At 40.5% G+C, this 16,395-nt stretch overlaps 1 protein-coding gene and 1 long non-coding RNA gene across 10 annotated transcripts in view; one reads left to right on the forward strand and one right to left on the reverse strand.

The window, feature by feature from the left end:
- Positions 1-16,395, forward strand: part of LOC123582834 — a 117,372-nt gene that overhangs the window by 76,294 nt on the left and 24,683 nt on the right. The gene's annotated exons all lie outside the window — the stretch shown is intronic.
- The window catches only part of IQCH (IQ motif containing H), a 211,544-nt gene that overhangs the window by 60,322 nt on the left and 134,827 nt on the right, over positions 1-16,395 (reverse strand). For 5 of the 6 annotated variants that reach the window (XM_045449327.1, XM_045449326.1, XM_045449325.1 and 2 more), the window contains one exon: positions 12,550-12,741. The exons of the other annotated variant lie outside the window; for it this stretch is intronic. In XM_045449327.1, coding sequence (XP_045305283.1) covers positions 12,550-12,741 — 192 coding nt within the window. The remainder of the gene's footprint in view (positions 1-12,549; positions 12,742-16,395) is intronic. 6 annotated transcript variants of the gene reach the window in all.

Raw genomic sequence — 16,395 nt, forward strand, 5'->3', positions numbered from 1 at the left:
AGAATTCCAGATTTTCCTTCCATCGTGGTTGCACTGGGTCTGCCAACACACATTAGCTGTTGGCCTTTGTGGAGCTGATAAAGCTCTAGAGCAATTCCCATCCAGGAGAAACTTCGGCCCCATCTTTGCCATTGCACAGACTTGTCACTCTTTCTCCAGCACCCACATTTACCCTCAGTGTGCATTGATAATCGTCAGGACCTTGGAAGGTTCCAGGATACCTGAGTAGCCTAGGGCACAGGGCCTCAATCTGCCAGACCAGTGCATCCTAGAGAATCTTGTCTATCAAGCATAGGCATTGCCTCTCAGCTCACTCTCTATTTCTATCAAGACAGTGTACATTTGAAGGAAGAGATATTTGACTGAAGGAAATTCATGATCTCTCAGGGGAAGCTGCTGGCATATCCAATTTAATACTGCCCTCAATGACTAAAGCTACTTCAAACTCTAGAGAGTTAACTTTCCCAGGTAAATTGTGTGTGTGTGTGTGTGTGTGTGTGTGTGTGTGTGTGTGTGTGTGTGTTTATTGGTGAGGGTGGGAAAGGAGAAAGAAGGAATACAAATTAGAATGTACTAAATATCAATCCCACCAAAACTCATTTTATTTTAGAAGCTTCTTTGCTAGACCTGCAGTGGTAAATTAGGTAAAATAACTTCTTGGCTAATCACCTCCAATCTCTCACGTCTCACATTATTTGTGGTGTTCAAAGGAGAAACCAAGGGACCTAGCTAGATTGTTCTTCCTCATAAAGATTTCTGATGTGGAATGGAGGGTGGTATAAGGTCAAAAGGGCAGAGCAATGACCTAAAAAACTAAGCAGGATTGTCAGTGTTGAGAGGGACCATATGGACCATCCTCGTGGTTAAATGAGTTAAATGCTTCATTCGCAGAAGAGGGGATGGGAGTCCTGTGCTCATGTAGGCACTCTCTGGCTGCCTCTGACTCTTGGGTGAGTCCCCTTCACCAGCCCTCCTGCCTCTTTCAGGGGTAAAGTGTGGGGCACTGTGAAAGATGCTCAGGATTTGAATTGGCTAGTGGCACAGAGATGGAGAGAAGGGAGGGATTCCAAATTTGAGGGTGAATTTAGAAAGGTTGCTTTGCTGGGCTCAGGATGCATTTTATCACTGTAGTCACCGTTTAGGTAAAATAATTGCTCTCACTTATTGAACGCTTACCATGTGGCAAGCCTGTGCCAGAGATTTTTTTTATATTTATTATCTCAAAGCCACTCTCTGAGTAGATATTATCATTCCCAGTTCCTGTCACACAGCCATGAAGTGGCACACTGGGATTCAAATCCAGTTGCTACCAGTATGACGTAGTTCGATGGGATCTGTTTCTGAAACTGCCATCAGTGGGTATAAATGGTCAATCTGGGTCAGATGAGATCATCCACATGTGATGCTGAGTCTGTGCCATCAGATTTATGAAAGAGTGGTCGAGTGGACATCTGTTGTTGGCTGCCCAGCATCTTTGTCCCCCTGTTCAGGGTCACGATGTCCCAAACCTCCTCTTAGGAACTGCCGCGATTGACAGTGACTCACCCTCAACTCCAGTTTTCTTTCCTCCTATTGTCTTGACCAAGGAGAAGCTCCAGGAGCCCCTGGCAGCCATCTTGGAGTGCTGTGGACAGCCAGCCTTAGGGTGGAACAGACATTATGTGCCAGGAGGAGGGGTGGGGGGTAATGGCGTCCTTAGCGGTGTTGCGCTGCTGGATTAAGCCTTGTCCAAAGTCAGACTAATCCTTGGATTTTCAGTTGGCTGAGATAATCAAGCCATTTTGAGTCAGATTTTCTGTTAATTGAAGTTTAAACATTTTAAGCAGACACACGTGGGCGGGCCAAACCACGTACCCACAATCCGTGCTGGAAGCTTTAAGCCAGCAAACGTTCTGATCATCTGTGCGTTGGTTACTCTCATTCTGCAGTCGGTAGTGAAGTTTTCACTCATTTCTCTCCATTAAGATCATTAGGAGCAGTCCCTCTTTAGCGTGCAAAAATATGCTGAGAAGATGAAGAAAAAATGAAAACGTCTCCGGCAAGTCATAAACTACTTCCCACACCTACTTAAAGTTTAAGGACTGCTTTAATACTCCATGTTTAATTGTTAATTGAGAATTTAAAAATCAAAAATGCCAACTTTGTCTTCGATGAGATGGAAAATTATGCTGCTGTAGAAGGTAACATAATGTAAAACAGCCAACATTACCAAGGCACACAAATGTTTTTGGTATGTAAAATTGCTTTGTAAAATATTTGCTCCATCTGCTGAAAGCGGCAAAGACAATTTTCCCTTGATAGCTAATGGCCCATTTCGGCTGTGTGGCAAGTGATTCGCTGCGGTGGCGGCTCTCATTAAACAGAATGGTGAAAATACGGTATATAATTCCATACTTATGTAGCATTATCCACTCGCTGCTTCTCGAGGAGTCTGTCCCTCATTATCTAGGCCTCCACCTTGTACCAACATGCAGGCCTAGCAGTTGATTTGACTTGAGAAGCGTTTTGTCCAACTGAGGCACATATGCTGTGCCTCCATTCCAAAGCTCAGCACAACTGCTTCGCCCCCGACCAGAGACACTAGAGAGGTTCGTTCCCTTTCAACTTTGCAGCACTGAAATTGCTGTTTCTTTTCCCCCTCCTCACAGGGGGCCGTGGTTTTCTTTCTGGGCACACCCTGTCGCGCTGCATGCTGGGGGTTTCAATACATAAAGATTAAGCGTTTCTTGAAATTCTTAATTGAACTCCCGCACATACACAAAAGCAGGAAACGTGTCCCCCCAGGGCCAAAACTGCTGTCACGAAAGCCCCACAAACGCTGCCCTTGGTTGGTTCCTGGTGCACGTGGCAGTCTGTGATCTCTGTCTTCAAAGGAGTTGTTTACACTACACCCCGAATTCCTTCAACATCTGCTAGAGGAACAATTAAAAATAAATAATCCAGGGTGGTTTAAAAAAAGAAGAATGTGTTCATGGTTTAGGAATAATATTGAAAAGTAGTTACAGCTGCAAGTGGCAGATTTTTTAAAAATATTTTTAATGTTGGAAAATGGGTTTGAAGGGAATTGTATGAACTATGAATGACATCAAATAAACACAGATGACAGTTTTAAAGATTATGCAGTCTTTTAAGGCAGAAACCAGGCCGTTTAAAAATCAACTGTAAGGTGGAAGTAGCCATAATTATTATTACTGGTAATAGGTCTCTTTCTTACCAGTTGGAGAACTATCGTCGGTTGAGAGAAAAGCTCTTTAACTGGCAACTGAAAACAGAAGAAAGCACGTGTGCCTTTTGGACTTTGATTTTTTTCATTCAAGTATAGAGGAGAGGAGTGAATTTGTGGAATGAAATGAGAGACCATCAAGAGAGTTTTTACTTTAATTTTATGCAAAAGGAGTGGGCAAGCATTTACTTCTCTTAATCAGAGCAGAGAGCCCTGCCTTCTTTGGTATTTCCACAAGTACAGATGTATATACTTGAGGCCGATAGGAAAGCTTTGTGCAATTTAGTATTGTTTTCTTTCTGCAGACCATGCTGGTGAAAATACCAGGGTAATAAATCAGTGAATTCCAAAAGTGAGGATTTTTGTTGGATTTGGTACAGTGACAGGAGAGTCCGAGTCTTCTCAAGGGCATCCCTCTCTCACCCAGGGGCACTGAGGACAGACGACCAGAAGCAAATGGCGCAGTTGTAGACAGAGAGTAAAACTCATTCTGAATCTGTTCCAAATACCCGTGCCTGCTCTGTGGTTTTCAGCAAAGCAGATATTTCCAAAAGAACTCCAAGGGGGACTTCCTGGATGTGAAAACACTAACCAATTCTCGTTTCTCTCATCTTTTGCTTTATTCCTTCCTTCCACGCTGTTATTGCGAAAAACTGGCAGTTAAATTCAATTGATTCAAAATATTCCGGATCCATATGGCCGCCAACCCTGGAGCTGAGGCGGCGATAGCGCCTCACTGCTGTTCTCAAGCATTTGCCTCTCCCCTAGTCCCCAGATGGTGGGAGTAACATTTAAACCTCCTTTTCTCTGCCTTGTACAATAGACCTTGGCACCATTTCAACTGTTTACTCCGGTAATTAACAGCTCTGATACCACAACAATTACAACTCCTACGCTCTCACCACAATAATGCTATGAATTAGTGAGAGCTAATGGCTGGAAGGTAGAGTGTTTCCAGACTGTGAGATCTGTGCATTTTTAGAATAAAATAAAAGGTACAAACAGCACGCTTGCAGTAGACAATGATTACCTAGTAATTAGTTTACACAAAGCTTCCTATTTAATGGCAAAACGCTGTAATTAACGTGTGACAGAAAATCAAAGGGTACTTTGTAAGCATATGAAAAATTAACACTGCAGGCCCATAGCTTTATGTACTGATTAGAAGCATATTAAATCAATAGGACACACAAACCAACAGCTTGTGTAGCTGGTTATTATAGGTCCTCGGAAGGGGGACCCGGCTTTCATTTACTTGGGGAGGCAATTTTCCTTCTCCTGTCATCTTCCTCAGGCACAGGCAAGCACCTCAAACTCAACCCTGGCAGCTTTGTGAAAATAACCATTGAACTGGAAGAAAACATTCTAAGTCATTCTCAGAGATAAGGAAAAATATGTAAATGATTAAAGCTTTCCAACAATTGTGGTGACGTGCTGCTACACTAATTAGAAAAGACACCAACTGGAACCAGAAAATGAAGCAACTGGGTCTCAATCTCGTGGTCAGAATAAGCTCCACTTTATCAGGTCACTGCCTCTCTCTTCGACATGTGGAAGATTAAAATAACTGGAATTATCTTTTATTTTGAAGTGATGGGAAACCAGGCTGCTGTCAAGGTTTATTCTTTTAAAGGCATTATTCGGTAAATCACTGAGTGGGCGCAATTGGGTCAATATCGCGTATCTTCGACAGCCACAATCCTATATAACGATAACTGATGCATAGAACAATGTTCTGGAAGGCTACAAGATGCAAAAAGAACTTTGAATCACCAGAGGAAGATTTTATTGTGCATTCTTGTTCAACGTTACCTGCAATTTAATTGTAATACAGTTTTATGGTGATATTAATAATAACAGGTAGCATTTCTTGAAGGCTTATTGTGTGCTGAGTACATTGCTAGCCAATTCACAGGGGTATCTTATTTAATTGTCACCCCCTCCCTCCCCCACAAGGCAGGTACTAATATTATCCCTCTTTACAGATGAAGAGGTAGAGACTTGGAGAGCAGAGTGATTTCCCATGGTTCCCCCCTAGTGACCTTGATGTGCCTGGGCTACAGAACCCCCGTGGAGCTAGACCACCTCCTGCTTATCCTGAATGTTCAATTATTCAGACTAGCCTATTCCAACACTCATTCAGCTTAAGAGGGAATTTACCAGGTCAAGCTGGAACAGGAGACTAAAAAACAAAACAAAAAACAAAAACGAAAAAACAAACAAAATATGTGGTTGCTTATCTAAAAAACAAGGTTTTAAATGCCCACTATGTTTTTTTTTTTTTTTTTTAATTTTTTTTTCAACGTTTATTTATTTTTGGGACAGAGAGAGACAGAGCATGAACAGGGGAGGGGCAGAGAGAGAGGGAGACACGGAATCGGAAACAGACTCCAGGCTCTGAGCCATCAGCCCAGAGCCTGACGCGGGGCTCGAACTCACAGACCGCGAGATCGCGACCTGGCTGAAGTCGGACGCTTAACCGACTGCGCCACCCAGGCGCCCCTGCCCACTATGTTTTTAATGCTACATTTGATCTTGAAGTTTGGCTGCCCTAAGCTTTGTGAGAATTTATACGCTTACTAAAATGATCATGTTCATGTATTAAGTTGAGGAAGGCATTGAAAGCCACCCCCAGGAACAATCAAAGGGCATATCTAAAACTCACTCTCATCACCCAAGAACATCTGCAGGTGTGTGAGGCAGTTGAGTTACAAAAGCTTTAAACCCCGGGGACAATGGGGCGCCTGGGTGGCGCAGTCAGTTAAGCGTCCGACTTCAGCCAGGTCACGATCTCGCGGTCCGTGAGTTCGAGCCCCGCGTCAGGCTCTGGGCTGATGGCTCGGAGCCTGGAGCCTGTTTCCGATTCTGTGGCTCCCTCTCTCTCTGCCCCTCCACCGTTCATGCTCTGTCTCTCTCTGTCCCAAAAATAAATAAACGTTGAAAAAAAAAATTAAAAAAAATAAAAATAAAAAAATAAACCCCGGGGAATGCCCAGGAGGGCTTGGGCTCTTCTGCAGCTCTCAGGTATGTGCCCTCTGAACTCCCTGCCTGCTGCCTTTCAGGGAAAATGACAGCAGCTTCCTTGTCAGCCAGGAAAGGAAAGAAATTCCAGTACAATGGCTACTGTGTTCCAGGGATATTGGTGTTTCCCATGCCTCTGTAGAAAGCAGAAAAACTGCCCATCGGGCAGTGGGTCACAACAGCAGGGATTGGGGGGGGGGGGGTGGAGGTAACCACTGCTCCAGGATTTTCAAACAAGGAGTCTTTTCTAAAAGGTCTCAGCTTGGTGTGGCAAGAACACTGCGCCAGAGGAGTGGATGTGGGTTCCAAGCTAGGCACCATCATTTATTAGCTACGTGAGCTTGGGCAAGTTACTTAACTACCTAAGCATCAGTTTCTCCATCTGTAAACAGAATATAAATAATTATCAAAGTGGTGTGGAAGTAAATGAGTAGAAATCTCAGGGTTTTTATGAGATTGAATGAAGCAATTCACGTAAAGTGCTGAGAGGCCTGGCACCCCCAGCTATTCTACAATGCTAATAATAATTACTATTGTTATTGTTATTATTGAGAAATACAGGGAAACATCAAGACCTTAACAGTGTAAATTTATAGAATCTAAGAAAATGCCTAATCTCATGTGTAGACCAATATTCTGGCAGATACTAAATACATAATCTAGGAGGTCAAGGTTTTAATATATAAAAATAAACAATAAAAAAATAAACAAATAAAAAATAAATAATCATATGTAGTTTAATGATTAGGGAAAATGATTACCCTAGATTTTTTCTTTACCTAGAAAACCTGGATTTTTCTCTTAATATCAAGATGTTGTGTTTTTGATATAAAAGACAAATAATAGGGGCTCCAGGGTGGCTTAGTCATTTAAGGGCCCGACTCCTGATTTCGGCTCAGGTCATGATCTCACGGTTCGTGAGTTCAAGCCCTGCATCAGGCTCTGCGCTGACAGTGTGGAGCCTGCTTGGGATTCTCTGTCTACCTCTCTCTTTGCCCCTCCCCTGCTCTCAATCTCTGTCCCTGTCTCTGTCTCTCTTTCTCTGTCTCTCTGTCTCTGTCTCTCTCTCAAAACAAGTAAATAAACTTTAAAAAACATATATTAAAAAAAGGGCAAATAATAAATAAGGATGTGAAAAAAGTATCCCTTGCTAGTAACCAAGTAAGAGCAATTAGAAGATGCATTTGACATCTAAGAAATGCAAACAGTTCATAATAATCCAGTGCTGGTAAGGTTGTGGCACAACTAGTATACTTATTCTCTGCTAGTAGCCTTGGAAATTGGCACGACCTTCTTAGAGAGTAAGTGGCAGTGTGTAACAAGAGCCATGAAGTATTCTACTCCCGAGTCTTTCTCTGAAGGAAATGGAAGTAATTCAGCAGAAGTAAAAAGAAATGTATATAAAAACCAAAAATAAAAACAAATCTTTACTTCCTCCTCATTCTTCCTCCCCTCCTCCCACTACTATAAAAAAAAAAAAAGTTGGAAATAGCCTAAATTTCCAACTTAGTTGAATGGTTTAATACATTAGAGTAAATGAATATGAGGGAATATTATACAGCCATCAATTGTGACTGCTACCTGTAAACGTGGAGGATGTTTAGGATCTGTTGTTTCAATAGCATATATGCTCTTATTGTAGCTATAAGAAATAAATGTAGCACACTTGAAAATTAATACACAAAAATGAAAACAACTGGGAAAAGTGATTATGTACTTATTTGGTTAAATATTTCTTTGATCTTTTAGCTTTTCTAAAAAAATTGTGTGGTTGCAGGGTAATGGTTCTTTGGGATCACCTAGTATACCTACTAAATTCCACATAAGCACTAAGCTCAGCCATCCTACAGCGGCTCCTAAGACCCAGCCACAACAGGGTCTTAGTGGATGGATGTCTTCACCATAGAGACACAGAGTTCTTTTTTTTTTTTTTTTAACGTGTTTTAAATTTATTTTTGAGAGACAGAGACAGAGCACAAGTGGGGGAGAGGTAGAGAGAGAGGGAGACACAGAATCCGAAGCAAGCTACAAGCTCTGAGCTGTCAGCACAGAGCCAGACATGGGGCTCAAACCCACGAACCGGGAGGTCATAACCTGAGCCCAAGTCGAACACTTAACCAACTGAGCCACCCAGGCGCCCCGAGACACAGAGTTCGAAGGCACTGACTAGGTAGGTGATGGTTCTCCTCTGTCATTTTGTTTGCTTAGTTCTACAAGGACGCAAAATAACTACTGTGGTTTATTCTACTTTTTCTAGATGTGGATGCCTTGAATTCGTAGTTTTAATATTTTAAAATATAGATTGTTTTCCTTGGTGATCCCCAAATTAATTTCAGATATCTAACAAAGTCCACAAAAGTACAAGTGAACACAAAACTGCTCTGGCATAGGGCTAAAGGGGCAATATTCTGCAGTAGCATTCAAAAACCAGTTCAATTTCCTTTCCCCCCTTCCTCTTGTAAGTGGTAAAAGTCCTCAGCACCCTGTACTGTCCTTCCAGGGAAACAGAGGTCCAAAGAAGGGCTGCACAGAGAAATCCAAAAGTAAACTGGCTTATTTCTTTCCACGGAGAAACTGTCCTATAAAGATCTTTTCTTGCAAAGCAGCCTCCCCAGTAGTATCACTTGCCACCAAGCCCAGGAATGAGGGAGGGAAGATTTACCCTTGAAAAAGGAAAGAAAGACAAAGCCACGAGAAGGACCAGTACCACAGCAGATGTCTACCTGGGTCTCCCTACCCTGTCTTAGGTGAGAGTGGCCAGGAAGGTTTTTTTCCCCTACAAGTGTGCCTTTCTTTGTGTACGCCTTTATTCCCACTAAGTGAAAAGAGATACCCCCAACTGGGGAGTGGGGTGTTTGGAGTGTGTGCAAGTATGTGGATTCATTAAACCTTGACAAACATTGAGTGAGTGAGTTTACCGGGACCTGTTGGGGGAAGGAGGTTTTGTTAACCAATAGGATGAAGAAAGTGATGTTGATACCAAACCACCATGAAAAAAAATGAGACTTGTGTTCTGTTTCCACCGTGGCCACCATGTAACGTTATGCTTTCCCTCAAATCACCTACGTGTCTACACTTATTTTTTGGTAATGTGACTACAGTTTTTTCCAGCATTTGTTGACTCCATGTCTTTGTTTCAAGCCTCAATTGCAACCAAATAACTCTGGTTCTAAATTAGATAAGTAGAAAAAAAAAGACGAATTTTGTATTAGCTCCTTGAGTCCACACTGAATCATGCCTACATCTAAAACCAATATCTGTATAAGATGCAAGAGAATCTCAAATCAGTTCACACTCCCATAAACAGCACTGTTTTTAATCTGTTGCCTACAACATACCAATGAGAAAAATCACAGTATCGTGTCATAAGCTGCTATGCAAATGATGGTATTTGTAAGTATTAACATAATTTAGTGCTTACAGTCATATTCTCATTTCTAATAATTCTCCCAGAATGGAGTCTTTCTCTGGACTCTTAGCCTGCAGGATAGTCTTTCATCAAGAAGCTGAAATTTTTAATAACCTGCCAGCATATGTTTTGTATGTGCCAGGCTAGGCTTGATGACACAACATCTTCATTATCAAAAGAAACAGGTCTACAAACTGTAATAGGACATTAAAACATGTCTGTGCTCATAAAGTAATGCTTTGATGTCTAAGTGTGCACCATTACCATGGTCTTCTGGAACAAAGGATAATTCTAATCCTAAATTCTCAATAGCGCCCTCAGTGAAGATTGCAATTCACTTCCACTCTGAATACAATTTCACTTTGAAGGCAAAAGGAGGTCCATAGTCTCCTACACACACACACACACACACACACACACACACACACACACACAAAGTTTTCCCGAACTGCTTTATTTTTTATTTTTAGTTTTGCCTTCTAACTACATCCTGGCTAAGCACAGTTCCTCACCATACAAAAAGATTTCTGCTGAATACTTATTTTTTCCTTGTTAAGTTAAAAAAATGATTTAGATAATTAATTATTCAAGAGTTTCACATTTAATAATATTAACACTAACGCTGAATGTATTTGGTGACAATTTTAAATGGTGTAGTTTAAAATCATTGGAATTAAATAATGTGTAGTCGGACTTTTAAGTGCAATTTGGCCACATGTCGTTATTCTAACTATTTTTTCAAAATTAAAGTCAAACATTTTAAATTTATCATAGTCGAGTATTAGGGAATTCTTTAAAAATTATTAGTTTGAAATATCGAGACCAGCAAATACTTTGCACACTAACATTTTTGATTTTTTTAATAAAAAAGTCATATTTTCATGGTTTAATCTCAGCAGCTTTGCCTTTAAAAAGAATATTCTATACAATATGAAATAAAATCCAGTTTAAAAAGAACACAAGAGAAATCTCTATGGGCCTCAAAATTAAATACATTTTCCTTGTTTTATTTTTTTTTCTAGAAGAGTAATTCACTTTAGTATCCTTTAAATAATATGTAAAAAGCTGGCCCTGACAGGTACTGCATTTAGTCCATTCACTGATGGAGGGAGAAGAAAAGCCCAGAATAGATCATGGGGAGAACAGGAACATTTGTCAAAGGGAACTCTCTCTTCTGACTGTTCTCTGGATTTATTCGTCATTTCACTTCTGCAAGAATAATGTGGTTCTCTCTTGTGTGCCCCTCCCTTTTCATCACTTGTGTGTCTTGATTCATAAACTGCTGGAGTGGGATGCTCAAAGCAGATGCAACTCACTGCCCAGCCCACTGCTATGTACTTCAGCAGGGAAGGAACCAGTTAAGGGAATTTGTACCCGAATTTTCCTCATTCATTATGCTTTTGTCAGTAGGTCAGTGAAAACAGAGATTTGAAATTAAGAGAAGCCAGGCAAAGGGCACCTGGGTGGCTCAGTCAGATGAGCACCCGACTTTGGCTCAGGTCATGATCTCAAGGGTTATGAGTTTGGGCCCTGCATCAGGCTTGCTGCTGTCAGCACAGAGCCTGCTTCGGATTTTCAGTCCCCTCCCTGCCTCTCTGCCCCTTTCCCACTTGCACTCTCTCTCAAAAATAAATAAATCTTAAAATATATATATATAGAGAGAGAAACCAGGCAAGACTAGGCCCCTGGATGCAAGGTGAGGCAGCTTTTAGAATGATGGATTGAAGGGGTGCCTTGGTGGCTCAGTCAGTTGAGTGTCAAACTTCGGCGCAGGTCATGATCTCTTGGTTAGTGAGTCTGAGGCCCGCATTGGCCTCTGTGCTGACAGCTCGGAGCCTGGACCCTGCTTTGGATTCTTACCCTCTCCCCCACTTGTGCTCTGTCTCTCTCAAAAATAAATAAACATTAAAAAAAAAAAAGAATGGTGGGTTGAATTTGTATATTGAGCCATTAAAATGACTTTAATTATTAAGTAAGTTTGGAACAGACTAAGAAGTTGTACAATTCATCCTTCCACCAGTATACATGGAAAAATCTCTACACATCCACTCATACGCTAAGGCTTCTTACCTAGTATTTAGTTTTGGCTGGGAGGTTTTCTGGCTGGGATGTAGTATTTTCTCGACATCTCATAGGGACCAGCAGTTACATAAATTTCCTTGAATTGGCTTCTAAACCATATAACTGCTGACAGAATGCTTTTCTATGTTAGCTTCCAGGTGACAACCGTTCACTAATAGAATTTCTCTCTCATAGTAAAATACAGCCAGCTTAACAACAACGGTTGTTAGAAGCATATGATCAAGACCCACTTAGACCAAATGATGGGATTTGTCATGTTATTTAAATATGGTAAAAAAAAAAAAAACTACTCCCTGATTATCATAATCAACTTGAAGACATGACTGAAGACTCTTAGGGCCCAAAGAAGGAATGTTTAAAATAACCTAATCATATAGCCTTCCAGTTATATGTAATGAATAAGTCATTGGGATGAAAGTGACAGCATAGGGAATACGGCCAATGGTATTGTCATAGCATTGTGTGGTGACAGATGGCAGCTCCACCTGTGGTGAGCACCACGTGACATATAGAGTTGTTGAGTCACCGTGTTGCACAACTGAAGCTAATGTGACATTGTGTGTTAACTCTACTTAAATTTTTAAAGATTTTTTTAAAAGTCAGAAAAAATATTAAAATAACTTGATCCATCCCAGTCACTGTGTGCATAAGGACGAAGGCCCAAGAAAGTCAGAAGGACGCGCCTGAGGTCTCACTGCTGATTGGTGACCCAGCTGAGTCTAGAAGAAAGTGCTTTCATCTCCCAGCTGAGCCTTTGCTTCATCTCCTAACGGTTCACAGACACTGTGGGTTTATGTCACCATTGAACACTCACTTGTGCCCATTTCTTGCTCCAGTCTTCGTGGCCATATCTGCTGCTCTCCTTTAGGAACCACTTGTAGTGCTTTAGGTGGGAAGGAATGTCACAAAACGCAGTCCCATTTCCTCCAAACTCATAGTCCATTTTAAAGAGCCAGCGTTGGATTTCCAGGTGATCTATGACCAGCTGACTCAGCTGTTCTATCATCTGTGGGGCCCAAGACACAGCAACATTTAATATCGCTAGCTTCCTAGATGCCTTCATATTGCATTAACTTAGTTGTATCTTCAAATGACCTGTTCGTTTGGTTATCTTCTAATTATTAAGACAGATTAGAAGTTTTAAGTGATGTATCTATGAGGTGAAGAAACCACTAGCCAGGAGGGACGAAAGGCATGTTTAAAAGTATAGTTGTAGTTACGAGAAATTCTGAAATTATCATTTTGCTGTCTTTTGAAGGCAAAAGAAAGAATCTCTGAATATCTGTAATTGAATCTTGGTATTGTTTTGTTTCTTTTTTAGAGCATGATGTGTTTACTTACTGATTCTTCAAATGATTTTTTTTATAGTTTCAAGACCATAAAGAGTTATAGTCTTGAAAACTTTAACTGTTTGGAGCTTTGCTGAGTTTTTAAATGTTGTAACCTATAAACATTTAATTTTTCCCTCATTAACATACACGAAATACATTTGTTTGGATAGTCAACTGACCAAGTATGTCATGTGTATTATGTGAACAAGACAGGTCAAGGAGATAAAACATTCATAAAACAACTAACGTTCTATTCGAGACAGTATTCTCTTGAGAACAGGGCTCAGTCCCATGGAAGGGGAAGGGGTAGGAGTTCAAGCTTTAATATCACAATGACAGTAATATTTAGCATTACTGAACTCTTTGTAGGAGCCAGGCCTTTGGCTAGGTTCTTTACATGATTTTTCTCACGTAATACTCAAAAATGAAGCAGGCACCATTATTAGTTCCATTTTATATATGAATAACTGAGATTCAGTTAATTTAAATAACTTGCCCATGATCACGTGGTGTTAAGTGGCAGAGCAGGGACTCCACCTGGGATGCTCTGACCCCAGCACCTAAGCTCATTCCCTCTCTGCCATGCTGCCTACTTCAGCCTGCAGAGAGGTGGAGGAGGGGGGTGAGGCGGAGAAAGAAGTCAGAAGAGAAGCAAGAGAAGCAATTTTCCTTGCAGTCAATAAGCCATTTGGAATAAATTTGAGTCAGACAAAAGTCTATAGCCCAGATTGCCTGATTATAAGTAATACTGAGGAAGTAGAGCCTTGGAGAAAAATAACCCATTAGATCACAAAATGACTTTTTGTCTGGTCTTCCCATCAGATGTTCTGGTCTGTATTTCTCAGAAAGAAACAAAAACAGTTCTAAGCATTCTCTCTCTTGACTATGGTCTTCTGTCCATAGAGAGGTCTCTGTGACACTCTTATTGTCTTCTCTTTGGATGAGATTGGCTTACCAAATGGATTTTTGAATTTTGGTTTTTTTAACCAAAGGGTGTGAAAGGGCTCAAGATCATATTTCTGCTAAAGTCTGGAGCAAGAAGATTAAAATTATTTTGATTAAAGACACAATCTGTTCTCTGTGTTGCGTCTTTTCAGCAAGTCTTCCTGGGGATGTTACACTACACAGCAGTATGGAAGTGATCTCAAAATGGGCGTACTTGGGATCCCCGGAAGCCCCATGCAACCATGGGGTATTCGATTAGGGTGGAAATGGAATTGTCTTAGCTCCCTAATTATCAAGTAGTGTCTGTAGATAATTTGGTGTTTAAATGACAAGTACTCTTGTCTGCATACCATATGGCTATGAGCATAGCCTAGAAGGTTTTGTAATGTGCCTTCCAGAGTGACATCCTTTCTTTCTCTAATGTTGTGTTGAGAAGATAGATTCTATATTTAATCATACTTTGCTGCATCATGATCACACTTGACAGAAGTATAAATGGTCTTTGGTTGTTAATATCTGATGAAATTCTTTTGCTAGTAAGGAAAGGTGTTCACGGTTTTTTAGTGTGCTAGCCTGTATAGCCTTTTCCATTGTATGCTTGGATATATTGTATATTTGGAGGTTTCAACTACTAACAGAATTATTATCTGTTTCTTCCAAATCCTATTATTTGTTGCTTCTGAGAATCCTATAAATGGGTGTCTGTTGATGGATCCCCTACAGTAATGAAAAGGATCAATAGTATTGTAAAGACTGCACCACTCGAAAGAATTATGTGCTATCTTTAAGTGAAAATTGAACAGTGCTTTAAAATAGCATTGCCATTTTTGATTATTTAACCAAAGCTGTCAATATTTTATATGGAGCACGTGTCAGAAAGAGAACTTGCATGGTTACTTTATGGATCAAAACAGGAAATGCTCACTGCGCTCGTGGTAGATTTAAAAAATAAACAGATAAATTACTTCATCATAAACCAGATGACTTTATGCTATTTCCAAACATTTATCAATTTTCTATTTGAGCCTATCTCTTCAAAAGAGGTAATATATTTCTTAATTGCCATTCATTTTATACTGGTGTAGAGCAGAAGTGGAAAAATGTGTATTGCTAAAATCCAGCTGATAGTCGGGAATATTTATTCACCTAAATTAAAATAATCACAGCTTTCTTTCACTGGCTTTAAGTTTATGGTGTACATCGGTAAAAAGTCAGTGTTACTGATTCATCACCATCTGCAAATTCAAATCGCTGACACAGATAGATTAGGTAGGGCAGCCACTATCTGGAAAAATCTCAGTGGAGCACTTTAATTCCTGATGATCTCAGACATACGTTTTCAAACAAGTGGAGTAGAAGTCAGTGATAACTTGGTTTATTGTGAAACAATTTGCACATGCCATAGGTTACGTGACGCATCCCTGAAATCCAGTTTGTCTACGACGAGGTGTTTAATCCTGCTTCTGAATAACGGCATGAGAGGGAAGTTTTACTGCATTCCACAATTAACATATAAAGTTCTAAAATATTTCCTAGCCAAGATTGCCTGAGTTCTCGTCAGTGGAGATGAACGCAAGACTTAATACAAGTACTGCACATACATTTTAAAGCTTTGAAGACTGTTTAATGTAATGTACACGTGCAAAATTATATAGTCTTAAGGTGCATTTCACTTGTATCCAGTCTCTGAGCAGAGTATTCTACTGGGAAGCAGAGTCAAGCAATCCACTTTGTTACCTTCAAATTCCAGTGGAGACTAATGACAGTGAAAGGGACACACCAATTCAAGGGAGTCTCTCTCTCACTCTTATTAAAACTGCCTGTACTTTTTCCAGATTTGGCTGTGTTTAAGAGCAACTTCCTTCCTGAGCCCATGTATTGCCCAAGAACACTCCAGCAAGACTGAAACCTTTTAGGGCAATTTAATAAGCTAACAATACCTTCAAACTAATCTCTGAGAAGTATGATTTGTTGAAAGGCTTGACTTTGGGGCTCAGCAGCGATGACATACAGAACGTGATGATCAAGTGACTGAGGGAAGGAGGATCCCTAAATACTGTTCCTCACAAACTGCTTCATTGCGCATAGTTATTTAGTTTCCCAAGAAGTGGGTGCCTGGGATAGTTGTGACCAGCTGGGAGTAATGGTCAAAAGACGTACTGAAACAGAGGTTGGGAAATGTTAACAGCCATTTGTCTTTTTATTTTCCTTATTGTGAAAAAAAAAAATCAGTTAAATGGGAGAGAACACCTACCAGAGCTAACTTAAAGATCATTTCTGGTGACTAATATTAGAGTTCTCCAAATAGTTAGGAGGTCTGCTGGAGGAGTGCCTAGACAGAGACCTGGCCCAAAGCAAAAACGCAGAAGCAGATAGTTTTTTCT

The sequence above is a fragment of the Leopardus geoffroyi genome, chromosome B3, assembly GCF_018350155.1.
Source record: "Leopardus geoffroyi isolate Oge1 chromosome B3, O.geoffroyi_Oge1_pat1.0, whole genome shotgun sequence".
Lineage (NCBI taxonomy): Eukaryota > Metazoa > Chordata > Mammalia > Carnivora > Felidae > Leopardus > Leopardus geoffroyi.